This window comes from Rhinolophus sinicus, linkage group LG16 (genome assembly GCF_036562045.2).
Source record: "Rhinolophus sinicus isolate RSC01 linkage group LG16, ASM3656204v1, whole genome shotgun sequence".
NCBI classification, from domain to species: Eukaryota; Metazoa; Chordata; class Mammalia; order Chiroptera; family Rhinolophidae; genus Rhinolophus; species Rhinolophus sinicus.
This window is the reverse complement of record NC_133765.1, coordinates 13,974,287-14,001,590: the sequence shown is the minus strand read 5'-3', so window position 1 is coordinate 14,001,590 and position 27,304 is coordinate 13,974,287. Positions and strand designations below refer to the sequence as shown.

At 39.2% G+C, this 27,304-nt stretch overlaps 1 protein-coding gene across 3 annotated transcripts; it reads left to right on the top strand.

The window, feature by feature from the left end:
* The first annotated feature begins 401 nt into the window (after positions 1 to 401).
* Positions 402 to 27,304, top strand: STT3A (STT3 oligosaccharyltransferase complex catalytic subunit A). 3 transcript variants are annotated; one of them, XM_019710503.2, is made up of 18 exons: positions 402 to 551; positions 3,071 to 3,189; positions 3,937 to 3,997; positions 6,731 to 6,852; positions 7,219 to 7,364; positions 8,533 to 8,623; positions 9,713 to 9,819; positions 10,621 to 10,785; positions 12,669 to 12,849; positions 13,670 to 13,825; positions 14,739 to 14,830; positions 15,500 to 15,655; positions 15,899 to 16,087; positions 16,999 to 17,115; positions 17,237 to 17,339; positions 25,053 to 25,241; positions 26,036 to 26,151; positions 26,759 to 27,304. In XM_019710503.2, the coding sequence occupies exons 2-18, from the start codon at positions 3,102 to 3,104 to the stop codon at positions 26,795 to 26,797; spliced, it is 2,118 nt and encodes a 705-aa protein (XP_019566062.1). In that variant the 5' UTR covers positions 402 to 551; positions 3,071 to 3,101; the 3' UTR covers positions 26,798 to 27,304. The 3 variants fall into 3 exon arrangements, with proteins under 3 accessions (XP_019566062.1, XP_019566061.1, XP_074178025.1); XM_019710502.2 differs by having other exon boundaries at positions 455 to 591; XM_074321924.1 differs by lacking the exons at positions 402 to 551; positions 3,071 to 3,189 and adding an exon at positions 573 to 591 and having other exon boundaries at positions 26,759 to 27,032.

Sequence of the window (27,304 nt, the reverse complement as noted above, 5' to 3'; positions counted from 1 at the left end):
CTCTCCTCTCCTTTAACCTTATTGTTGGTAACGGTCAATTTCTACCTTAAGGGGAAACAAAACAAAACAAAACAAAAAAACCTCTTGGAATCCCAGCCGAGAGATTCATGCTTTCTGCCGTCCCTTTTCGTAGTTTCCGCTTCTGGTCACGTGACTGAGCGTCAATGGGCCACACCTCCTCGACTTCCTTGCGGTCCGCGAACCGACACGTCACTCCTCGGTCCTCAACCAAACTGCCTCGAGCACGTTCTGGCCGCGCTCGTGCTCTCACTAGCGGGCTAATCACAGCTCGGCGGGAGCAGGAGTTCCCGCCTCCCGGCGCTAAGTGATTTCTGTATTGTCCATTTAAGAAGTGGGAGGGAGGCTTTGTCCACGCCTTTAGGTCTGACAGACAGCTATGCGACCCTATCATTCTCCCGAAGTGTCGAGTTGGCCCTGAGCCAGCCAATGGGGCGCGGTCCAAGAGGCGGACCCGACCTCTACCAGGGTTGTGTGCGCCACTGAGCGGATGGCCGAGGGATCTGAGCGGATTCTTGGGGAACACCGGTCAGGTGGGAAGGCCGTGGGATAGTACTTGAGAATTAGCGGCAGGTGCGGCCCAGGGTGTTGGTGGGACTGAGGGAAGGGCCGGAGGTGGGGCCTCAAAGGCTGGGTGGGGAAGGGGAGGCAGATGAGGGGGCGCTGAGGAGGGGGCGTGGGGTGTGGTCTGGGGGCATCCCGGAGTGGAAAGGCATGCAGGTCTGGGATGCGGATTGCGCTTCGGCCGCGAGGGCGTGGGGAAGCTGGGATCCTGGGACAGGTTCTGGGGGAGGCGCTTGGGATGCTGAGGTGGCGGGTGTCCGCGGTGGCGGTGTCAGAGGTGTGGAGTCGAGTGACGGTGAGAGACGAGGTGGGATCCGCTGGAGTGTGTGGAGTGGGGTGGAGGGGAGAGAGTGTGAGAGGGTGAGAAAGGGTGCAGACGGACGGAGTCGGGAAGGTGCGTCTAGGAAACTAGAACCAGGGTGGGACTTGGTGCCACGGCTTGCAGGCACAGTTGACGGGGAGAAAGGACAAGTGTTTTAAGAAGTGTCTTTGCCCTTACTTGCTTGAGCGCTGTGCGAAAATGACCAGCGAGCACAGAAAACTCCCTTAAGGTCCTGCCTTCAATTACCAGCTCCTGTACTCAGCTTTCACAGGTGGAGGTTCTAGTGCTCTCCTTTCTGCTGCTTACTCTTCTAGGTGTTTGGCTCCTATCACCTCAGTGGTGTTAAGTTTTTCTGTTTCAGGAGTTCCAGAAAACAAATATAAACCTGAGGGATGTGGCTGGATTAGTGACTTCCTGGAGTTAGGCGTTTATTTTCTATTGCAAGATAAAATTTTCCTTGGGGATTAAAAGTAAAAACTGGAAAACTCCTCTAGGACAGTTAATTATGGAAAAGATGCTTGATTTTTCATTGTGGAGCTAGGAAAGTTTGATTTTTCCATGCCTTCCACCCAGTCCAGTGTCATTTTTTCCCTCTTTCCCTCTAGTACTACTGGTAAAAAGATCAGAAAGGGTGCGGGTTCCTTTTTCATTTGTTTGTTTTTCTGCAGTCTTGAACAATGTTGCATGTCCTTTATTCTTTATCACTTACTCTCAACCAACTTGTGGTTTAAACAAGCAGTATTATCTTAAACAGAAATGGCTGATTTCCTATGATAACTTAGTTCTAAGAAATCTTGTTCATCAAGTGATCGCTGTTCCGAATGGTCTACAGACTGCTTCCCTCATCATTATATTTTAATTTTCCCCCCGGAGCTTTTCTTGCTTCAGTAGGAAACATTTTTTTCTCTCTTTCCAGATTGTCATCTGGTTCCATGAGTTGTCTCTGGGATCAGTGGCTTAAATCAACAGTGTCAATTACAGAGACGCCTTGAGACAGCTGATTAGAAGCTGATACAGATCTGGGCAGTAGTTATACTATGATATATTTGATTGAAAGTGCAGTGATCTATGCATGTGTATCCCCCCTCATCTTGAGTGCATGACTATACCTGCATTAGTGATCAGTCATGCTCTTTTAGTTGACCCTGCAATCCCACTGGGATTTGGAACAGAAGGCAGTTTATAGCCAGTCAGCTGAAACTGAAATTTAGAGCTCTAAATTGAGCTGATTCAGTCATGACTTCTTCTTTTTTTTTTTTAAAGATTTTATTGGGGAAGGGGAACAGGACTTTATTGGGGAACAGTGTGGACATCCAGGACTTTTTGTTTTTCCAAGACAAGTTGTTATCCTTTAATCTTAGTTTTAATCTTAGCTAGTTGGGGCCGCAGCCCACCATCCCTTGCGGGAGTAGAACCAGCAGCCTTGTGGTTGAGAGGGCATATGGCAACCAACATTCAGGAGCTAGGCAGCAGCTCAGCTCAAGGTGCCCTGTTCAATTTTAGTTGCAGGGGGCGCTGCCCACCATCCCTTGCGGGAGTTGAATTGAACTGGCAACCTTGTGGTTGAGAGCCCACTGGCCCATGTGGGAATCGAACCGGCAGCCTTCAGAGTTAGGAGCACAGAGCCCTAACCGCCTGAGCCACCGGGCCGGCCCGGCCCCCAGTCACGACTTCTGTTTCGCCACTTACTACTTTCACTTCTGTATTCAATATTCATTCCTTTCACATATCCCTGCCTTTTCTTCAGTGGTCTCTTTATCCATGTAATTATTTTTTTCTTTATTTTCAATCCTTTCTATTTTCTTGTATCTCTTTCCTCAGTTAGTTCCCTTTTTCCTATTCCTGTGTTTTCTCTTTACACCTGTTATACCAAACTATTGCCAGTTGTGCTTATGTATTTGTTAGCTATTAGGGAGTGGGAAACAGAATTACTGTGATAGAGTCTAATTATTCCTTTTTAGTCTTGACACATAGGCCTCACTTGTGCTTACTTCCTTGCCAGTGGATCATAATTCAGGCAAGACTTGGGTATTAGTATCAGCCGTGACCCTGTCTGGTATGTTCTCTAGATCCTATCTCCCTATGTTTCTCTACCACCATAAAATACGAAAATGAATTAGGTAAATTGGTGTTCAATGTCCTATGGTCTTGATTTTTCCATTTTAGCTGTCATCTGTTGCCACCCCTTGATGTCAAGATGACTAAACTGGGATTTTTGCGGTTGTCCTATGAGAAGCAGGACACACTTCTGAAGCTTCTTATTCTGTCAATGGCTGCTGTGTTATGTGAGTGTGCATGTGGACCTCTCTCTTTTGGGGGATGGAAAGGAGAAAATCTTGAAAAAAATCAAGAATGGCTTTCTTCTTTCCAGCAAATTGTATGTAATGTTTGTTCTCTTTGCTGTTCTCCATCCGTATAATTTTATGAAGCCAAAGTAAAAGAAACAAGGATTATAAAAGGACTGGTGATCATCTGGGAAAGAATGGGAAGCATGCTGTGCTAATTCTGTTTTCTCAAAGGGCTGAAAGAGATACTGGGGACTCTGGGATGTTGAATTTCGAAAAGATAGTTTTCTTCAGTTTAGTTGCCTACCTTAGTATTTCTGAACGTTTCTTCAGAACTTGACTGTTTTTTGTTTTTAGATATTTTAGTTCTGCATGAGTTATAAGTATAGTCTTGATTGCCCTACCTCTTAGTTTGCTCCCAAGTTAAGCTTAGCTGTGAGGAGGTCAACATATATAAAAGATGACCATGTAAGTTGAGTGCAGTATTAGTAGATGAAAGCATTGTTATAGGCATTGCTAATAAGTAGTTAAAGTGTCCTGCCTAAGTGGAAAATGTGGGTGTCATTGTCAGGGAAAGTGAACTTTTCTTTTTTCTATGTGGGAAGAATGGATAAATTCTTTATTCAGGGATCACTTTATATTTCCTGTGACTTTTGTGCTGGATAATAGTACCTCTATAATACTACTATCTACTATTATTTTCATGGTACATTAACATTAAAATATTGATTTTCTGGTGTTTAACAGCATTCTCCACTCGTCTCTTTGCTGTCCTGAGATTTGAAAGTGTCATCCATGAGTTTGATCCGTGAGTACCTTTGCTTGGTCTGGTATTTTCTTTGGGTAGCCTGGGTTTCAGGTTCATAGGTTTCACATTCACATTCCAGTCAGCTCTTAGTGGTGAGGATGTACTTTCAGTATGTTTAATTGGGGCGAAACCCTCAAGTTTTCCAAAGAAGATAATTGTCTTCCTTTGAAACAGTTTTGTTGGAATTAACCAAGTAAATCTTTTAAACTTGTAAAAGATGTGAGAGGCGTTGCTGGTGTGCCTGCCCATCACTTAAGATTTGGCGAGGCTACGAGCAATCCGACTTTTCAGCTTGGTCAGCAGTTAGTGATGCAGATTGAGGGACAGGGGCCTGGTGTGATTTCCACAAAAGGAAATCACAAATCATGAAGTTGAGATCCATGACTTTTTCTTCTGTTTAACAATTTATACGATAAGTCAGTTAAGTTCGAAGACATTGAGAAAATTTAAAGCTGTGAGTTTGATTAGGGATTTTATTATATAAAAAAGATACAGGTAAAACACATTTACTGAGCTTTCACTTTGTTCCAAGCACTGTTTTACAGATTGTCGCTAAGTCCTAACTACAATCCTGTGAGATGGAGATAGTACTTTTATTTCCTTTTTTATAAATAAGACTGAGGCTGGGAGAGGCTATTTAAGGTTACACGTTTAGTAAGTGGAGGAGTCAAGATTTGACTCTAGGTTTGTCTGTCTCTTGACACTGGAGTCACTGTGTTATATTGCCTAAAGTGAAGGCTTAATTAAAAATTTGGAGAGCCAGAATCATAGGTTCTTGAAATATCATTGATGCCTTAAAAATAGCGTATTCAGCTTATGGAGCATTGATTCAAAAATTTACATGTATTTGCAAATTTGTCGTTTTGTTTTGTATAGACATTTGAAAGCACTTTGAAGGCATACAAATATTTTCTTTGGAATCCTCCAAATAAATTTATATTTTTTCTCATGAATGCGGAAACTTACCATCCTTTTGTTTCTTTTTTCCCCCCCTTCTTCTGCCTTCCTCTCTCCCCTCCAGTTCAAGCCCTTGTTTCTCAGTCTACTTGTGTAGGACACAGCTTCCCGGCCCTTGCTGGTATTATGAGCCTTGCTCTCCAGGCGGCTGAGGCTCTCCCGTGGCTGAGGCAATCGGTCACCCGTAGTCAGTCAGCTGCCCGTAGTCGGTCGGCAGCTCACAGCAGCTCACAGCCACTCACACTGGCTGCAGGCCACACTCACGCAGGCCACCGGCTGCTCATGGCCCAGCTCCAGGAAGAGCCGTTGTTCACAATCTTAGCTGTAGAGGGCACAGCTCACGGGCCCATGTGGGAATCGAACTCGGAGTTAGGTGCACGGCCACCTGAGTCACCAGGCCAGCCCCATCCTTTTGTTTCTTAATCACCAATCTTTTAAGGCTTTTTCTCAGATCCTCTAGCTGAGCAAACACTGAAATAAGATGGTCAGGGAAAGCAAGAGTGTCTGCTGTGTAATCATACAGTCCTTTATGACAACAGAGCAGATACTCCCCATGGAAGGGACTGTAAGGATCATGTGATTTGACACTTCTTTTGCAGAGCAGGAAACTGAGGCCCGAGGCCCAAGGTGTGACCCTAGCCCAGACCTATTCCCACTAACTTAAACATCTTCTGTCTCACTCTGCCTCTCCTACTGTTAGGTAAAGGACGCAGTGCTGACACATGTTGATTGCCTGTTACCCTCATCCCTTCTGTCTCTTTTTCACAGTTACCAAAATAACATTCATTAGCACCAAATGGAAGGATAGAGATTTTTGCCATCTGCTCCTTCTACTGTAGCTGTTAAAATTTGACTGACCAAGGAGGAAATAGGGTTAGAGGGGTGGAAAGATAGTTAATCATGACTATCTTTCGTAATAAATAGTTCCTTTTATTTGTTCATTTATATTTTAATTTGTATTTATTTTTGTGTTTAAAAAATTAAAAAAAATTTTTTTTTATCTTTTTATTTGTATTTTTTTGTGTGTTTAAAATTTTTTTTTAAAGTGAGAAGCTGAAGAGAAGGGGTTACATAACTTGGACCTAAAGAACTTGTCTTTTCGTGAATAACGCTAGCATTTTATATCAGATACTTTTTGTGTAATTTACAGTTTTATGCTACTATGTAGGTGACATTCAGAACTATTTTAAATACCAACATGAGTAGACCTTGTTACAAGTTTAAACACTCATTAAGATTTAAACACTCATTAAGAAGTTTGTGTTACGGAGTGGGTTAAAAAATGTTCCTTCTACGTGTGATGTTAAACCAGGATCTTTAGCAATACTCATCACTTGAGTTTACCCATGTGTCCTTGTTTGTGGTATGGAAATGTTTTTTTGCATGTTCCTGTCACTTGAAAAGAGACAAATTTATTGGTGCCCACATCTCAGCTGTCCTGTCTTTGGGGTGCTGCAATTCTCTGAGTGGTGGTAATGCCTACTACATGCCAGCCTGGGGAAGTATCCTGCTTTAGGCCTTTGTTACAGTGTTAGACTCCACTTACATTTCCTTATGAGAGAAGCAGTGCTTTAGCTGAGACAAGCGTGGAGCTAGAAAGAAATGAGACTTAATGGTAATGGAAAATGATTTTCATGCTTGGCATAATTTTTGGTACCAATTGGAGTAATGATAAGTTCTTCAGTGTTGTAACCTGAGGAGCAAAATTCACTGCAAATTCATGCAAATATTTGAGTATCAAGAGGAGGAGACACAATCTTTTCTTTCTTGCTATAGGTACTTTAATTATCGGACGACCCGGTTCCTGGCTGAGGAGGGATTTTATAAATTCCATAACTGGTTTGATGACCGGGCCTGGTACCCTTTGGGCCGAATCATTGGAGGAACAATTTACCCAGGTGAGGGAAAGAGGATTTTTTTTTTTAACAGAAATAATGTATTTGTATGTTATGGAACAATTTATTTCTAATATCTTCATTTTGAGACACTTATAATTTCATTCTGATTACAGATTCCTAAAAACGGATCTTACATAGACAGGAGAACATGTATGGGAGAATGGGGATAGGCGGTTTTTCATAAATTGTGGACTTACGATTGAATCCTTAGGAGAGGAATGTATAAGCCTACTGCATTGGCAGTGTTAGTATTTCTGTTTTTTTGTCAAGACCTGTGTTGTCATTTTATTGATACTTGGATTTTTCCTTTCTCTTTAAGTTCTTTATCTTAGGATAACCTAATGAAGTTTCTTCTTCCTGTTACAGGCTTAATGATTACCTCTGCTGCAATCTACCATGTACTCCATTTTTTCCACATCACCATCGACATTCGGAATGTCTGTGTGTTCCTGGCCCCTCTCTTCTCTTCCTTCACCACCATCGTCACGTACCACCTTACCAAAGAGCTCAAGGTGAAGGATCTGGGGTGACAGGAGGCTTGGGAACGAATGTTGTTGAACCACTCTAGTAGATGCTAAAGGTTGGGGGACTGAGTTTTTGCTGGGCCGAATTATTGGGCTCACTCCAGCCCCTCTCTAGAATATGTGGATTCTTATCGTTAATACCTGTTTGTCCTTTTAAGAGAACATTTGAAGGTCAAATGTAAATTGCTACATAATGCAAAATGGGAGGTTTAGATTTTGAAGTCCTCACAACCTAACGGAGAGTAAAAATTATGGGAAATAATTGGTTATTCCCAATTATTCCCCAAAAGTGGTTAGTTCTTCCTACTGAAAATGGTCACTTAGCCATCATTTGTTGATGTTTAATTTTAAGAATTTATTTGAAAATTCTTAAACCACTTGGCTTTTGCAGTAGACTCCATAATACTGACTCTCTTCTTCTAGGTTTCTGCATTGCTGACCCTGGCTCCTTGGAGGCTATTCTTAGTTTGGGGCTATGGTGTCAGGGAGATACCTAAGAGGTGATAAACTAGTAGGAGGGTTTGGGAAACTTGAGTTTAGTTTGGAAACCTTTTCATCCTTCTCCTTGCTGCCCTTGTTTCAAATTTGATTATCAGCAGACAAGTCCTTACTCTTTGGGGGTGTGGATTATATTTTGTTTTCTTCTCTCCTGAGCTCACAGATTGCCTGGCGATATTCCAACTTTACTATCTAAGCTCCTGGCATCTTTAGTCCAGATAGCTTATCACGTATCTTTGTAGACTTCTTAGCTCAAATAATAATTGTCTTCCTTTGCTTGTACTTGCATTGCTTTTGGTGGTATGGCTGGTGTTCCTGTGGTGTGCAGATATTGTGAGGGATAGGGCCTCCGAAGCTGACTCCTAAGCCAGCCAAACAACCCGTTCTGGGGCAGTGTCTGATGTCTGACAGCTTACATGGTTTGTGTGTCCTTAGCATATGTGTACTCAATTTCAGACTTGGTATCATCGTGGGGGATTGGTGTAAAGCTTTTAGCTTTCTTGTGCTGTGAACATTTCTAGTATTTCTAGCATCACATCTACTTTTGAAAGTGTTGGACTATTCTCTGGGCCTATTTTAAACAGAATGGACTAGTGGAGCCTCTCTTCTCTCATAGATGTGTTGGTGTTAACTTCCTGTTACCCCTCTTTCCGTACAGGATGCAGGGGCTGGACTTCTTGCTGCTGCCATGATTGCTGTAGTTCCTGGATATATCTCCCGATCCGTGGCTGGCTCCTATGATAATGAAGGTAAGACTTAAAATGCTGAAGAGGATCTGTCCACGTCATTTTCCAATAGAACTTCATGAAGTGCAGTAGAATCTGGGTTCAAATCTGTTGTTTAGCAATAACAAAAATGGTATCTGGGCAAGATTAGAAATGGGCAGGAAGGGACCTCAGATAAGTTCATATTCTCACTCTGTCATCCCCTGTAGAAAAGTAGCTGGTAATTTTCCTTATATGAGGCCTTTGACTCATCTCTGGATTCATAAAAGTAGAGGTAATTTTTAGTGTTGCGTGGTACTCTTGTTTTAACACTCATTTGCTTTGTTTTCCTAGATAAGAGAAATGGGTGTTCTTAAAACCGTAGTGATTTCTACTGACTTACTTTTCAATTCAACCTGTATTTACTGAGTATTACTGGGAAAACACAGTGTTATATATTATAAAGATAGATAAGATTATTTTGGCTCATAATAAAGGGATTATAGAGATAGATGATGAATAAAATTATGTTGGCCCATAATCTATTAAGGAAGATAAATACAATACCTCTGCAAATAACGAATAACAGGCAGGTAGTATTGTGTGCCATGAGAGAAGCATGAACAGAGTACTTTGGGAATGTAGTAGGAGACATAAATTCAGATTTGGGGATTAGGGAAGGCTTTTTGGGAGTAATTACGGTTCAACTGGACCCTGAAGCTGGGACTTCCAACATGTTGATATTAAAGAAAGGGGCAGTCAGGCCATAAGGACCCGTTTGTGGTAAGATCGAGAGGCAGAATGGTGTGGGACAGCTTTAAGGCTACAGTAGCAGGGAATTTAGTGCCTAGAAAGAATAGTAATTATAATGGCCCACACTCACTGAGTGCTTGCTATATGCGAGGTACTGTTCTAAATGCTTACATGCAGTAATTAATTTGTCTTCCCAACACTTAGGAAGTAGATACTATTCTGGACTCATTACAAGAAACTGAGACAAAGAGAGGTAAAATAATTATACCATTAATGGGTAGTAGATCTGAGACATGAATCCAGGCAGTCTGTTCTAGGACAGAGTTCTTAAATATTGTACCAGCATGGCCATTATTGACTTTTCATTGGTTCTTTCTGCAGGAATTGCCATCTTTTGCATGCTACTCACCTACTACATGTGGATCAAAGCAGTAAAGACTGGTTCCATCTATTGGGCAGCCAAATGTGCCCTGGCTTATTTCTACATGGTAACTTTTCACTCCTTTCTTCCACGAGTCTCTCTATCTGAATATCTACTGAGTTCAACTGATAAAAAGTGGAAGTAGCTCTTGGGCTTTTGGACCATAGACTGGAGGCTTGCTGTCTTTATTGTCTCTTGTATCCATACAAAGCCTAATCCAAGGCAGGCATGGATATCCATTGTATAATAGGAAGATAGAAATGTTTTAATTTTTAAAGTCTCCAGATACTGTATTTCCTGTTGGTACATATTGGTTAGCCAACTCTCTTTTCTGATATGTTCCCTTTAAATTTTTCCTTTTCCTGTGTGTGTGTGTGTGTGTGTGTGTGTGTGTGTGTGTATATATATGTATGTATATATATATACACATACATATATATGTATATATATATGTGCATTTTGTTGTCGTTGTTGTTCAATCTTATATATACACTTAGACTTCTTCCCTTAACTGCTTTCACTTGCTCACGTTTCACATGTATCCCTAAATCCTCCATATGACCATATATTGCTATAATAGATTGTTGGTCTATAATCTAGATTAACCTTGAAGGTTGGGGATCTCTTGTTTGTGGTCTTGAAGGCAGGAGCCATAGGAAACCAGGGGATTGAGAGACAGCAGTGGGTGTGAACTTGACTTTCGTATTTAAACAAATCATTTATTTAAACTCTTTAAGCCATTTGGCACAAAGTTTATTAGTTACTATAAAGAGATGTTCTTTCAAAAGGGCATAGGTATTATAATAAATGCCCTCAGGTATAATGGTGGTGGTTCTCAGAGAGAGTTTCCTTTGTTGTCCCGTCACAGGTCTCTTCCTGGGGAGGTTATGTGTTCCTGATCAACTTGATCCCTCTTCACGTCCTGGTGCTGATGCTCACGGGACGCTTCTCCCACCGCATCTACGTGGCCTACTGCACTGTTTACTGCCTGGGCACCATTCTTTCCATGCAGATCTCCTTTGTCGGTTTCCAGGTGAGCCCTAGACTGAGTGGGGCTTTGAGCTTCTTTCCCTTTTGCTAAGCAGCTCCAACTAGATTGATTTATCTTGGATTTGGTGAGAAGAGTAAGATTTATTCACAGCTCTAACCTTGGACTGCTTGTGTTAACTGAAACAACAATCATTAGTCACTCAAATCTCCCTCCAGGAATATGTTAATATTTGCTCCATGAAGTTTGAATTTAATGACTCTTAATTTGGCTTAGGTTTGTGGGAGAAATATTTTGGTTGAGCTGAGCTGATGTGAGTGATCAAAGTTTTTATTTCCAGTCCCCTTTAATGATAATTACCTCATTTAAGAGAAATGACCCTGAACTTTTTGATGGAGAACAAACCTTTTAGCCACATTACCCTACAGAGTTAAGAGACAACTATTAAATGAGAATGATATGGTGTGTTTGGTTTCTCATGTCAGCTTCTTATTAAGGTGGAAACCCTTATTCAGATCAAGTCTTTCTTTTTTTTTTTTTTTAAAGATTTTGTATTGGGGAAAGGGAACAGGACTTTATTGGGGAACAGTGTGTACTTCCAGGCCTTTTTTTTTTCCAAGTCAAGTTGTTGTCCTTTCAATCTTAGTTGTGGAGGGTGCCATTCAGCTTCAAGTTGTTGTCCTTTCAGTCCTAGTTGTGGAGGGCGCAGCTCAGCTCCAGGTCCAGTTTCTAGTTGCAGGGGGCACAGCCCTCCATCCCTTGCGGGAGTCGAACCGGCAACCTTGTGGTTGAGAGGACGCACTCCAACCAACTGAGCCATCCGGGAGCTCAGCGGCAGCTCAGCTAAAGGTGCCATGTTCAATTTTTTAGTTGCAGGGGGCGCTGCCCACCATCCCTTGCAGGAGTCAAGGAACTGAACTGGCAACCTTGTGGTTGAGAGCCTGCGCTCCAACCAACTGAGCCATTCGGGAGGCAGCTCAGCTCAAGGTGCCGTGTTCAATCTTAGTTGCAGGGGTCGGAGCCCACTATCCTTTGCGGGACTCGAGGAGTTGGATCGGCAACCTTGTGATTGAGAGCCCACTGGCCCATGTGGGAATCGAACCGGCAGCCTTCGGAGTTAGGAGCATGGAGCTCTAACCGCCTGAGCCACAGGGCCGGCCCCAGATCAAGTCTTTCTTGATCACTTACTATATGTAATTCGCTAATCACTGGGAAGTATAGAAAGTAACAATATGATCCTGGTCCTTAAGGAAGTTAGGTTTGCTGGGGGAAAAGAAGTACAGGCGGCTGTTTATAGTCAGTACTATGTGATTCTGGACATGCATTCCTGGACCAGCAGCATCAGCAGCATCTGGGAACTTGTTAGAAATGCAAATGCTGGGGCCCCACCAGAGAACTACCGAATCTGAAACTCTGGAGGTGGGGCTTAGCAATCTGTCTTAGCACCCACTCTTCTCCCCACCCCCGTGATTATGATCCCCTCAAACTAGAGTTTGAGAACAACTGATCTAAGCAAAGAGTTTTAAGGGATGAAAGAACTCTAAAGTGCAGGGAACATAGAGGGGAGTGATGGATTTCAGTTTGGCAGATAAGGGGAGAATGGTATTTGCATTGGACCTTGAATTATGAGAATTTCAGTGAATGCAAATTTTGGGAAAAGGAGAAAATTGCAATCCAGGCTAAAGAAAGAGGCTCAGGAAAGGCCAGAGATATGATGATAGAGTATGATATGCTTTGGGGGACTCCAAATAAGTATTTTTGGAAAATGTGCCAGGTGAATTAGACCCTCCCCTAGATGGGTTGTAATTCCTTGGTGGCTTCAGAAATCATTTGCTCCTTTGGTCTGAACCTAGGTCAGCATAATTCAGGTCTAGGCTGGATCCATTTTTTTCCTAACATTGTTCTCATATATATGCTTTCATCTACAGCCCGTCCTTTCATCCGAGCACATGGCAGCCTTTGGAGTCTTTGGTCTCTGCCAGATCCATGCCTTTGTGGATTATCTGCGCAGCAAGTTGAACCCACAGCAATTTGAAGTTCTTTTCCGAAGTGTCATCTCCCTGGTAGGCTTTGTCCTTCTCACCGTGGGCGCTCTCCTCATGCTGACAGGTAAGGAAGGCTCCTGGCTTTTAGTATGAAATGTAAATGGGTACAGACATAGAATCAGCTCCAAAAATATGGATTATTTCCTGACCACAGAAAGATTCATTCTTTTCCTCCTATTTGTCTTATCATTTTAAACATATAAAGTCCTAGTTCTTCAACATTCATTTCTCTTGTCAGCCCAGTGTTTGGATTCAACACAGCAAAGAATGTCTTGTTAGAGCAGTTCTTAATCTCAGAAGAATCACCCTTGGTGAAAGGACTATACTTTGCTAATCTTTCTCTTCTTTTTTTTACTTTTTTCCCTATTGGTAGGGTGGGAGAAATCCCAACGTTGCTTGCCATGCCCTACAACATGGCCTCATCTAATCCTCTGTGCACTACATCACGGCTGTTTAGTTTGGTTGGCATGCCACATTTTCCTCACTTCCACTTCACAGAGGCTGATTTGATTTTGCCAAGTCTCTGTGTATTGTCTAATTCAGAGCAGCTCTGGAGGACTTAGTTGACGTAATTTATAGAGTTTGCCTTGATTTGACCAGATTTGGCCTTAAACCCTTCCAGGATGCAGTTGTGCCTCTCTTCTGACTATACCACTGGCTTCCTACAGCCTGACTTTATTCTGCTGGCTATGCTGACAGAAGTACCTTCAAGTTTGAAAGAAAGGAAGGAGTGCAATTCTCAAAGTATTGGTGGCATCTAAACAAAAACCTAGTCCTCCTCTGTCTCAGAATCTTATTAAAATGGAAAGTTGTGATTAGTTAGGATCAGATGTTACTTTGTTTCAGGAGTGATTGTGAAATGTTTGTCACTTCTTTGCTGCCAGGAAAAATATCTCCCTGGACGGGTCGTTTCTACTCACTGCTGGATCCTTCTTATGCGAAGAACAACATCCCCATCATTGCTTCTGTGTCTGAGCATCAGCCTACGACCTGGTCTTCATACTATTTTGACCTACAGCTTCTTGTCTTCATGTTTCCAGGTCTGTCTACCTTGTGTTCTGAAAGGCCTTCTTTGTAAGAATCACTATTGCTAAATAAGTAAAATACCTTCATCCTTGTGTTTTTATTTTTTGTCTGTTTTCCCTGTGTAGTACAGATTTTTCTAATATTTGAAGCAGAGTAGATGTCAGCATTGAACAGTTGCAGACACTGGCAAGTTTATAGCCTCACAGTTTTCTTTTCATTTATAAGTTAAACACTAATTTGTATTTTTTTTTTTTTTTTAATACTTCTAGTATACCTCGCCCATCCCTGACTCCTCCCCATTGATCTTGGCAATATTGAGACTAGGCATGGCTGATTGTAAAGCCTCTTCATCTAACTTATCTTCTGGCTAATTCAGATATGTTTTGAAATTTACCATTTTTAGGGGGCTTGCTTTCTTTTTTTAAAAAATAATTTTTACTTTTTTTTCTTACTACGAAAGTAAATTGTCTATTGTAAAAAATATAGACAAGTGAAAAAAGTAATTTCAGGAGTTCTCACCACACATCTGTTGCTACTGTAAACATTTTGATGTATATTCATCTAGTCATTTATTGAATTAAAGTGAGATGATACAGTTTTTCCCCTATTTTTTTCACTTCATAAAGAATCCTGATAACTACTGTTTAGTATTATTTTAGAGAAATAATATTTAAGATATATCATTTGTTAGCTTTCTAAAGTACAGAAATGTGTAAAGGAGAAGGCAAATGGTCCATAATCTCTGCAGCAATATTTTAATTGATGTATTATATTACATTCTATTTTATAAATATATTATAATTTACCTCCTTAATGTTGGACATTTAGGTGATTTCTGATATTTTGCCATTTTAAAGAGTGCTGTAGTTAACATCTTTGCACATATCTATGACTGTTTTTTCAGCTGCTTGCTTTTTACTTTTGCAGTTGGTCTCTATTACTGCTTTAGCAACCTGTCTGATGCCCGGATTTTCATCATCATGTACGGTGTGACCAGCATGTACTTTTCAGCTGTAATGGTGAGGAATGCCCTCAGTCCTAGCAAACCTTTCCAGCCCTAACTCTGGTGCTGTTTAATTTCCTGGATAGCAAGATTCAGAAAGTACTAATGGTTGTGCAGATGCTTCCCCCTGAGCATTTGAGGACTGAGTTGTAAAGCTGCTCACTATTGTTGATCCTTCGCAGGAAAGTGTTAGGCACTCACATATTCTGATAGTGGGGCCCAACTTTCTTGGATTCATAACCTCGTGTTAGGGAGAGGCACTTTTATACTTGTTGGAGGAAGTGGCCCTGGGCAGAGTCTTTCCCCTCTCTTTCTGTGTGTCTTAAAAAGGGAGATGATGTTTTTCTCTTAAAGGCCTAGGAGGATTATCAAGTGCTAGGTTGTTAAAACAGATTTTGTATATTGTAGCAAGGCAGTGTTTCTCATATTGTTTTGATCCCAAACCACGGTTAAGAAATACATTTTATATTATTACTCAGGACACACACATATATACATATATATAACTGAAAAACAAAGTTTAAGAAATATACACTTACACTGTAGATGTATCAATTATTTTTGCTTCTATTTTTGTTCTAATTTGTTGAAAAACCCCTAAATTGATGTCATGATCTACTCATTGGTTGAAATCTGTAATTTGTAAAACATTGATTAGACTGTGATCCTGCTTCCTATCTTTTAGGTGCGTCTAATGCTAGTGTTGGCACCTGTTATGTGCATTCTTTCTGGCATTGGAGTCTCCCAGGTGTTGTCCACTTACATGAAGAATCTAGACATAAGTCGTCCAGACAAGAAGAGCAAGAAGCAACAGGATTCTACCTACCCTATTAAGAATGAAGTGAGAATTAAACACCACTAAGAACAGACTTGGGAAACTGTGTGCACATGTGTGCACGTGCGTGTGTGTGTGTGTGAATTTTTGAGTAAGGGAGTAGAGTGCTTTTATAAGTAGTTAGAATTGACTCATATAGCTCCTGACTTATTTTGATTCATGTTATTTATATTATTGACTGTGTGTATGAAGCTTTTCTGTGTTTTGTAAATTTAATTTGGTTTTATAACACAATTCTTCCTTGTTTAGGTGGCAAGTGGAATGATATTGGTCATGGCTTTCTTTCTCATCACCTACACCTTTCATTCAACCTGGGTGACCAGTGAGGCCTACTCTTCTCCCTCCATTGTGCTGTCTGCTCGTGGTGGGGATGGCAGTAGGATCATTTTTGATGACTTTCGAGAAGCGTACTATTGGCTTCGTCACAATACCCCAGAGGTGAAGATTTGGGAGGACTGGGATTATGGGGGAGGGGGGAAAAGGGAAGGAGAGATATTTGATATTATAGTGAATCATAGCTTTTAGATGGGTGGAAAGCTTGGAGAAATTAGAATTATAGAACCCTAGTGTTGAACGAGCATTAAAGTTCACCTCCATTCAGTTCAGGATTTCTTCTATAGGGACCCTTACTGGAAATTACATACTCTTCTTGTATTGTCAGCATAGTGGTTTTATCATGATGTCGACCATCCCAATTATAAAAGAAGAAATAAAGTTACAGATAAATAATACATGTTCATTATAGAAAAATCAGAATATAGAAGTGAGAAAAAAGATACAAAGTTTCCATAAAGTAATCGTCTAATGATAACCATTTTTAATATTTTCATTTATACCTTTTGAGAATCTGAAGTGATTTCTTTTGCAATAGCAATTGGAAATAGCACTATGAGATTCTTAAGGAGTCAAAACTTGAAGAATTTCTTAATCCTGTCCCATCATATTCTATGATTTGTATTTTCTCCCTATCTTTATAATAATTCATTTTTGTAGTATTGATAAAGGTCATTTATTTAATACAAGTTATCTGATGACATCAGGCTATTTATTTGGAAATGTTGAACAATCCCCTACACTTCCCACCCCAGTATCCTTGTTTGTATAAGGTCTATGATAAAAGTATTGGGATGTTGGATTGTATAATTTGGACTGAGATTTCATGATTGTGTGTAAATGTGGGACCAGTTGCAAAGATTTATTTTCTGGTTAGGCATGCATTATTTTGGAAGAAATGGATTAATTAGCCATGCCTCATTTCCTATCAGATGCCCTTCTACTCTACTCCTCTTGTATTTGATTTTTGGAGGCAGTGATAAGCTTGTTATTTCCATTTTCCATGCTTCTTTCAGGATGCAAAGGTCATGTCATGGTGGGATTATGGATACCAGATTACAGCTATGGCGAATCGGACAATTTTAGTGGACAATAACACATGGAATAATACCCATATTTCTCGAGTAGGGCAGGTAAGGTGAAGGGGTCATTTGAGTGTTTGGCGTACAGGGTCTAGTGAGAAATATTTCTCCATGAGGGAGGGATCATATGACCTGGAATTTTGCTCTGAGAAATGTGCACGTACTTTTCTAGGCAATGGCATCCACAGAAGAAAAAGCCTATGAGATCATGAGGGAGCTTGATGTTAGCTATGTGCTGGTCATTTTTGGAGGCCTTACTGGATATTCGTCTGATGGTAATACATTTGATTCTCTTTCTAGCTATAGGGCATGGATTATAAGAAAACTAGATGACACTCCCATTTTTCTGATGGGAAAATCTCCCTTTTACTGATATTAACATTTTCTTAGTTGGGGAAGTTCCTAAGTATTTGTAACTTGAGGTTTGGTTATTTTGTTTTTTTGTTTTGTTTTGTTTTGTTTTTTTTGGCTTTAAGTAGGAAGTAAATATAAATATTTCTCATGTCGGTACACATGCTATGCTATATGGTCTAAAGACCTAGGAGTAGTTCCACAACCAGTAAACAATAAAGCCTTCTGAAAATGACCTTAGGAATAGGGTTTTTTAGTGTGTTTAAACCATAGAATTATCTGCCAACTTAAAATGTTTTATGTTTACATATAATATATAGAGAGGGTGCCATTCCAAAAAAATGTGTACCTGTGTTGAAATTACACTGATGGTAACCACTTTGAGCACCTCTTGTAACTGCAAAAGTCAAACGTGACTTGTATTCCTCTTTTGTTTTCAGTATATATTGAGTATTACAATTTTAATAAAATTTTTTCCTTTCTTAAAATGTGTATACATTTTTTTGGCACCCTCTATATATACGTAGGTGTGTGTGTGTGTGTGTGTGTGTGTGTGTGTGTATGTATGTATATGTATATATACACGTACATACATATACATTTATATATATTCTATATGTATATATGCAGCATATGTTACTATGTTCCTTATGATTATTAGCAAGACCATATTTTTAGAAGAATGATCCAAATAGTGTTCTATGCCTTAAAAAAAATTTTTTTAAAGTTAAAGCAATACCTGTTTGTAATTTAAAATGTTAAACACTTCTGAAGGTTTATAATAGAGTGGTAGTCTCCTGCCCCTAAACCTAAATCCCCTTAATAACATCAGTTCCCAGAGACAATTATTTCTTCAGTTGTTTCTTGTAGTACTTACATTCATATTTCTAAATAATACTATATTTTTTGCTATTCATTGATTGATCATTTTAGATATATTTCTTCTTATAGTAGGGAAGGAATTTAGTTCTTTGTATCCACCCTGTACCCCACCAACTTTCCCTCTTGCTGCTTCTCAGTCGAACTAATTTTCAGTTTTAGGTTAAATCCAGGTAAAGTATTTTCAAAATCATGAATATATAAATATTCACTTCTGATTCTACCAGTAAACCATAGTTACATTCTTATCTATTAATAGAATAACTTGTTTTCCTACAATTAGTAATTACCTAATATTTCTGTCTTAATTTTCTTCAAATATTTGGCTGTATCTAAAAGATATTAAAATTTTAGATTATCTCTGGCTTCTGATAGACAGACTTAACAAATCCATCCAGATAGTACATGGGAAGTATAAGTATAAAGTAATAAGACTGGTTTCCATGTGTGTCTTGTACAAGCAGAAGAATGATGATAGCAGGGATGTGTGTCTACAGACTTTAACTTTCACAAACAGTTGCACCAGTATTACACAGTTGTGTATAATTATTTATAGGTTACCACTTTAGTAACAATATATCCAAATAGTAAAAGTATTTGTGTATGTATATCTCTATGTGTATATTTTTATGTATATGAATGTACCCATATATGTAATAGAAGGGGATAGTTACTTGAAATCTTAGCATTAATGATTGTTAAGTAACCACCTTCAGTTAGTCAGCCTTTTACTGTGTTTCCCCCAAAATAAGACCTAGCCGGACAATCAGCTCGAATGCGTCTTTTGGAGCAAAAATTAAAATAAGACCTGGCCTTATTTTAATATAAGACCCGGTCTTATATGATATAATTATATTTATATATAATTATTTTAATTTTTGCTCCAAAAGACGCATTCGAGCTGATTGTCCGTCTAGGTCTTATTTTCAGGGAAACACGGTATTGCCTGCTAAGGTGAATAGAAGTATATGTTTAATACTGGCATAGAAATGAGCATCATTATTTGGAACATATTATAATTTTTGTATGACAGTAAGAAAATTAGCATGTGAGACACTTGACAAAGTAACTTAGCATGAAAAGAAATAGTGTTAAGGTCAAGAGGCCCTGATTATACAGATTTTTAAAGTTAACTTTGTGTTAAAGTTTAACATTTAAAAAATGCAGGTATTAAAGGTGTACAACATGAGATCAAACAATATGGTGAATGTTTAATTAAAAAAAAATTACAGTAAAAAACACATTGCCATTAATCCCCCTCAAAACACTCCCCCTCGCTTTAAACACACTTATCCCATTGTTCTTGCCACTTTCTGAAGCAGTTCTGGAAGTCCTCTTTTGTGAGTGTCTTTAGTTGCACTGTCGTGGCTGCCTCCATGTCCTGAATCATTTTCACTTTGGGGAAGAGCCATTAGTCACATGATGCCAGAAGTCGCATGTTGCCAGATCTGGTAGATCAGGTGGATGAAGCCATACGGTAATTTTTCTTTTTTTTTTTTTCTTTTTGTAAAGATTTTATTGGGGAAGGGGACCAGGACTTTATTGGTGAACAGTGTGTACTTCCAGGACTTTTTCCAAGTCAGGTTGTTGTCCTTTCAATCTTAGTTGTGGAGTGCACCGTCCATCCCTTGCAGGAGTCTAGGAGTCAAATCAGCAACCTTGTGGTTGAGAGCCTGCGCTCCAACCAACTGGGCCATCATCCGGGAACTCAGCGGCAGCTCAGCTCAAGGTGCCGTGTTCAATCGTAGTTGCAGGGGGCGGAGCCCGTAACCTTGTGGTTGAGAGCCCACTGGCCTCTGTGGGAATCTAACCAGCAGCCTTCAGCATTAGGAGCACGGAGCTCCAACTGCCTGAGCCACCAGGCCGGCCCACACCGTAATGGTTTTTTTTGACAGAAATTGCTGTACCAGAAGCAATGTGTAACTCGGAGGCTTTCCGTTGTGATCACAAAATATGGTGAATGCTGCTGTCGACTGCCATCCAGCGGAAAGGCAGGGATCTTCAATATGGGAAGCAGTGCTTCAAACCTTTAACAGTGTGTGACAAGTTTTAATTTCTTTGGTGCAATCAGCCATGTGTGAGCTATGGTTGAGAGAAGGTGTGTTTTAAAGTGTGCTGTAAATCATCCTCCATCATTACAACGCTTCATGTTACACATCGTTTCTGGTATGGCAATTTCTGTCAAATACGGCATGTTCTCATCCACCTTATTCACCGATCTGGCACCATGAGACTTTTGGCTCTTCCCCAAAGTCAAAATGATTCAGGACATGGAGGCAGCCATGACAGCGCTACTAAAGACACTCACGAAAGAGGACTTCTAGAACTGCTTCAGAAAGTGGCAAGAACAATGGAGTAAGTGTGTTTGAAGGAAGGGGACTGTTTTGAGGGGGATTAATGGCAATGCATCTTTTACGGTAATACATTTTAAAAATTTAAACATTCACCATATTGTTTGATCACATCTTGTATAGCTTGATGAATTTTCACAAAGGGAACATATCCATGTAACCAGCACTCAGATCAAGAAACAAAACATTAATAGTGTCCTAGAATTCCTCCCCATATTGCTTGCAGTATCTGTCCCCATCTCCCAAGGGTGACCACTGTCGCAGCTTCTAGTGCCATTTGTTTTTTAAACAGAATTACTGAAGCACAATTAACATACTGTGCACTGTACATATTAAGTTTTGACATTTATATGCCTCGGAAGTTTTGTTTTTGGACTTTATAATGTGTACTCTCATTTTTGGTCAATTTTATGTGTGCAGGATTCATTCATGTTGTGGGTAGTTAAAATTTCTTAAGTTTAATTCCTGCACGATATTCCATTATGTGAATATAGCACAATGTATGCATTTTAGTGTTGATGGATGTTTGAGTTCTGTTCGGTTTGGGGCTATCATGAATAATGCTATTTTGAATGTTCCTGTGCATGTCTTCCATGAACATAAATACCAAAGAGTGGAATTGAGAATTTAGAGCAAACACATTTGTTCAGCACCAATGGGATATTGGCAAAGAGATTTCCAGTGGTAGTGCCTATATGCCTACCCTTGGCATTACAAATCTTTTTCATTTGCACATATAAATAGTGGTAATATTAATGTTTGAATGGCAATGAAGAAGCTGCTCCTTCATAATAAATTGGTCATGTATGACTATAAAAATGTGAAAATCAGAGATTTAACTAGGTCATAATTGTGAGAGTAATAGCTTAGGTTAAGTTTACATAAAGAAAGACTCATTCATAAAGAAAGCCTCAACAGAGCAAAGCTTTCTTTGGACATTATGCTGTGCTTCTGAATTGTTGAAAGAATGATGATTTGCTAATTATGCTGATCTGTGTATAAAAGCTAGACTTAAAAAAAAACAAACCCAGACAACATAGCCATTAAAAAACAGAACACTCTCATTATCCAAATCATGAAAGCATGCATGTGAAAATCATGAAAGAAGACACTATTATTTCTCACATTGAATTTATTTCTCAAGCTTAAATTACTAGTTAGGCTTTATTGGAATTCTGAAAAATTTGAGAGGTATTGTACAATGAAGAGAAGTAAACCCAAAGTCTGGAACTTATTATAGTTATTATTTAATCATGATGACATTCTAGCTGGTGCCTTCTGTGAATATTTTAACAATTTCAAATAGCTTCTCTCCCTCCATCTTCCCTCTTCCCCCTTCCTTTTTCCCCCCTCCTCTCCTCCTCTCCCTCTTTCACAAACACAGACACAAATACAAATATGTGCCAGAAAACAGTCACTGGTATTGCCTCCACTGCTGATCCCTTCTCCCCCCATGCCCCAACTAATTTTCAATCATTGTTCTTGTCTCTCCTGAGGCTATTTAAAAAAAGACACCACATCTCATCAAGTTGTGCATGTGAAATATGTGCAGCTCTTTGTGTATCAGTCATACTTCAATAAAGTGTTTTTTCAAAAATCACACAGAGATATGACTTGAGCTCTACAGACAATTCCAAATGAGAAATTCCAAAATGTTGTGAACATTTTTATGCTAAGTGGTACAAGTTCCAAAAATGGTATTTTCTAAAGGGAGTAATGGGCATTCAGGTATAAAAATTCTATTGCATTTTTAAAAAGTTTCATTACTTCATGGTCAGATCTCATGTTTCTTACATGTTCTTAAGTTAAACCTCTTTAGGATATAGTGTTATGGACAAGGTTTTGGCCTTTTGCAAGTTGTTCATTTCTAGTTACTCATTTTCAACTAAATGCTTATGCAGATCTAAAATAAAATACTTAGATCTGATCATAGTCCAGATTTTTTTTATGAGAGTTTGATACAATACTTTTACTTTTTTGTGAATAATAATTTTTAGCAATGGGCTGTCTTTCATACACTTCCTGTTGCTTTTCACTCTTCCATTATTTTTTTAATTTTTGAAATTTTTAATAGAAAACAAATGAGAGATTTAAAATGTTTTCTCAGATATGTGAAAATTTTAAGATAAGATACATACCATTGACAGATGATGCAGTAGACCAGAGATCTATTAAGACTTTAGCTACGCCCATTCATTTACGTATTTTCCTCTTTCCTCCAGTTTTTGACATACAACATTGTATAAGTTTAAGTTGTACAATATAATGATTTGATATATGTATATATTGCTAAATGATTACCATAATAAGTTTAGTTATCATCTACCCCTTCATGTAGTTACAAATCTTTTTTTCTTGTGATGAGAACTTTTAAAATCTACTCTTAGCAACTTTCAATTATACAATACAGTGTTGTTAACTATAGTGATCGTGCTGTCTATTACATCTCCAGGACTTATTTATGTTATAACTGGAAGTTTGTACCAATTAGCCACCTTCACCCCATTCTCCCACCGCTATCCCTAGCCTGTGGCAACCACAAATCTAATAAGTTTCTATAAGTTTGGTTTTCTTAGATTCCACATTTAAGTGAGATCATACAGTATTTGTCTTTCTCTGACTTATTTCACTTAGTATAATGCCCTCAAGTTTCATCCATGTTGTCACAAATGGCAGAATTTTCTTTCTTTTTTTTTATGATTGAATACTGTGTTTCCTCAAAAATAAGACCTACCTGGACAATCAGCTCTAATGCATTTTTTGGAGCAAAAATGAATATAAGACCCAGTCTTATATAATGTTATATAAGACACGGTCTTATTTTACTATAGTGAAATATATAACATTATATAAGACTGGGTCTTTATAGTAAAATTGTATAAAACCCGGTCTTATTATTATAGTAAAATAAGACCCCGTCTTATATTAATTTTTGCTCCAAAAGACGCATTAGAGCTGATTGTCCAGCTAGGTCTTATTTTTGGGGAAACAGTAGTATTCCATTTTACACACACACACACACACACACACACACACACACACACACACCCTATTTTCTTTATCGATTCATCCTTTGATGGGAACTTAGGTTGTTTCCATATCTTGGCTGTTATAAATAATGCTGCAATGAATATAGGGTACCGATATCTCTTTGGGATAATGATTTCATTTCCTTCTGTTATATACCTAGAAGTGGGATTGGTGGATCATAATGGTAATTCTATTTTTAATTTTTTAAAGAACTTCTATACTGTTTTCCATAGTGGCTGCACCAATTTACATTCCTACCAACAGAGCTGCACAAGGGTTCCCTTTTCTCCACATCCTCGCCAGCATTTGTTATCTCGTATTTTTGATGATAGCCATTCTAACAGGTGTGAGGTGATATATCATTGTGGTTTTGATTTGTATTTCCTTAATGATTAGTGATGTTGTGAGCACCTTTTCATGTACCTGTTGGCCATTTGAATATCTTTGGGAAAATGTCTATTCAGGTTCTTTGCCAATTTTTAAATTGGATTATTTGGGTTTTTTTTGCTATTGAGTTGAGTAAGTTCTTTATATATTTTGTATTTTAAGCCCTTATTTGATATATGGTCTGCCAACATTTTCTTTCATTCTGTAGGTTGCCTTTTCATTTTGTTGATTCTTTTGCTGTGCACTCTTCCATCTTAAAGCTTGTCAGGTTTTTGCTTCAGACATACCCACCAGGAAGCTACTGGTAATGTGTTCGATATGGAAATGTTGACTTTTCATAGATATGCTTTGGAGGTTTGTAACTTTGCAACTATAGGTCAAGAAAGGGAGCTTTTGCATGTCTTCTCTACCTTCCTGGTAAAGCTACTACTCCTTAGGTCAGTACTGTCCAATAGAAATATCAGTGAAAGCACATGGGTCATTTTAAAATTTCTATTAGCCACATCAACATAAATAAAAAGAAGGGAAATAAATATTAATAATTTTATTTAACTAATATCCAAAACATTATTATTTACCATGTAATTAAGATATATTACCCACTTTGTTTTGTTTTTGGACTAAGTCTTAAAAAACTGGTGTGTATTTTATACATATAGCACATCTTAATTTCGACTAGCCACATTTCAAGTGTCGATAGCTACGTGTGCCTAGTAGCTGCTGTATCTGCAGGCTCATACCTGGAACTAATTTCAGTTGTGACTTAAGTCTGGACCAGTAGCACACGATTTCAGGAGTCTTAATAATCTATAGGAAAAGTTGTATATTTTGAGGAAAAAAGTTTTGCCTACACATTGTCTTTCCTATTTTTATAAATTAAAGTTAAATATTTGGGGAATTTCCTTAGAAATAGTGACCTTTTCATTAGGTGAGTTAGCTCCAGCAACCTTTGTCATGCAGCAGTTCTTTCTTTTTCTTTTTTTCCTCTAGACATCAACAAGTTTCTGTGGATGGTCCGGATTGGAGGCAGCACAGACACAGGCAGACATATTAAGGAGCATGATTATTATACTCCAACGGGGGAATTCCGTGTGGATCGTGAGGGTTCTCCAGTGCTGCTCAACTGCCTTATGTACAAGATGTGTTACTACCGCTTTGGACAGGTCTACACTGAAGCCAGTGAGTGATTCATAACATTAGTAACAATAGTAAGAACAGTGGTGGCTAACACAGTGTTTTTCATATATCAGGCATTCTTCTGTTTTACATCTGTTAACTCATTTAATCCTCACAGCAACCCAAAAGGTAGCTAATATCATTGCCATTTTATATATGAAGAAATTGAGATACAACTAGGATACTTAACTGCCCCAAATCACATGACAAGTGAGTGGCAGAGTCAGGTTAAATTTAGGCAGTCTGGTTCTAGATTCTATGCTTTCACCCATTACTTTTTATTGTCTGTCAGTAAAAGGTATTGTGATGGAGAAAGGAATGAAGGGGGTTAGAGTAGACAAAGTACTTTTCATTTCTTCAGATAAATAGATGAAGAGTAATTTGATTAGGTTAAGTCTTTCCTTCTGACTTCAATTCCTTGGTTTTGCACTAGGGACAATTTCTGAACTAGGTGCAGTCCTTTGCCTTCTGTTAGGTTCTTCTCTGATCCATGGAAGGGTTACTAGTGTATCACAGATGCCTCTGGGTGGCAGTCCTCAGGAACAGAGGGGCTTGGAAGTCAGCCCTCCACCTCTTAGAAGATGTAACAGGAAGCATCATCTTGGAGAGGACTTGAGTTAGGGGAACACTTGATTTGCCTTTACTACCTGATGTCCTTGTCCGCAGGCCCTACTCTCTATAAACAAACGGCAGGCTAAGGAATAACATTCCAATTAGTAGATGATTTACCAAATTGATTGTTTCCTTAGGAAATCAGCGCTATAAAAAGACGTGTCTCTTTTTTTGTCCCTTTCTAGAGCGTCCACCAGGCTTTGACCGTGTGCGGAATGCTGAGATTGGGAATAAAGACTTTGAGCTTGATGTCCTGGAGGAAGCATATACCACAGAACACTGGCTAGTCAGGATATACAAGGTGAGCAGATGTGACACTAAGAAAGCTGCTGTCATGTTTGTAGATTGATTCTAGTGCTTAACAAGTGGGCCACGTATTGCTAAAATAGGGACATTTCTAATGTCTGGAAAGTAGCTGCGACTCAGAATTTTACTGTTTTTATTTAGGTTGTTCTTAGGGAGTAGACACCCTAGTCTGCTGTCATTTTGGCAGTGGTTGCAGTGATAGTTTTTCAGTTGCGGCTGAACTTGATCTGTTTTAGTGATTATCAGGCTTGGAGAGGAGGGGAAAGAGAAAATGTTTGTGTTTTTGAACGTCATTTTCTTTCTTAACAAAGAATTTATGGCATAGAGTCACACAAAAGTGTGTTATATCTGTTACATAAGAAAACATTGAGACCCCTTGATATATTTGGAGGATAGATCATTTATAATGCTCCTTACAGTGATACTCCAAAAGGCTAAGCAGAGAGTAGCTGGTCTCAAACCAGTGCTCGTTTACTAACAAAGCCAAATCAGGCAGCAGAATCCATTGAAACCCCTCCCTGTCTGGGTGAACCCATCCCGGTAGAGTAGCTCTCCCAAGTTGACCTGATTGTAGATATTAAACTGACATCTTTATGTTGCAGGTAAAGGACCTGGATAATCGAGGCTTGTCAAGGACATAAACAACACGTCCAGCTCTAATATGCTTCGCACTGAATGCGTCACGTTTAGGACACTGAAGACGTTTTTAAATATGCAGTTTATAAGAACAGACCACAATGGAATTGAATTGTCTGGAAGTTTTGCCCTGGGCAGTATGGGCTGGGCCAAATGGAGTGATTTTTATAATTCTGAGATTACCAAATGAAGTGTCATGGCTTTACTTTGGTCAATTAAAGGGGGGCAATTTTTTTTTTTTTAACGTGCCTTATTTGTTTTGACTTATGGACTGATTTGAGGAGGGCAAAACTCTATGCTGAGCTGATAGAAGGACAGAAAGCAGACCTCATCCATGGCTTTCAGCTCCCTAAATAAGCTGTGTAGGGGCATTCTGTCTTCTCAAATCAGAAAAACTAACAAGGACTAGCTCAGATCCTACATATACAAACAATTTTGTCATTTCAAAAATTACAGCACCTAACACAATGCCTTGCACATGGTGGGTGCTCAATAAACTTTTATTGAATGAA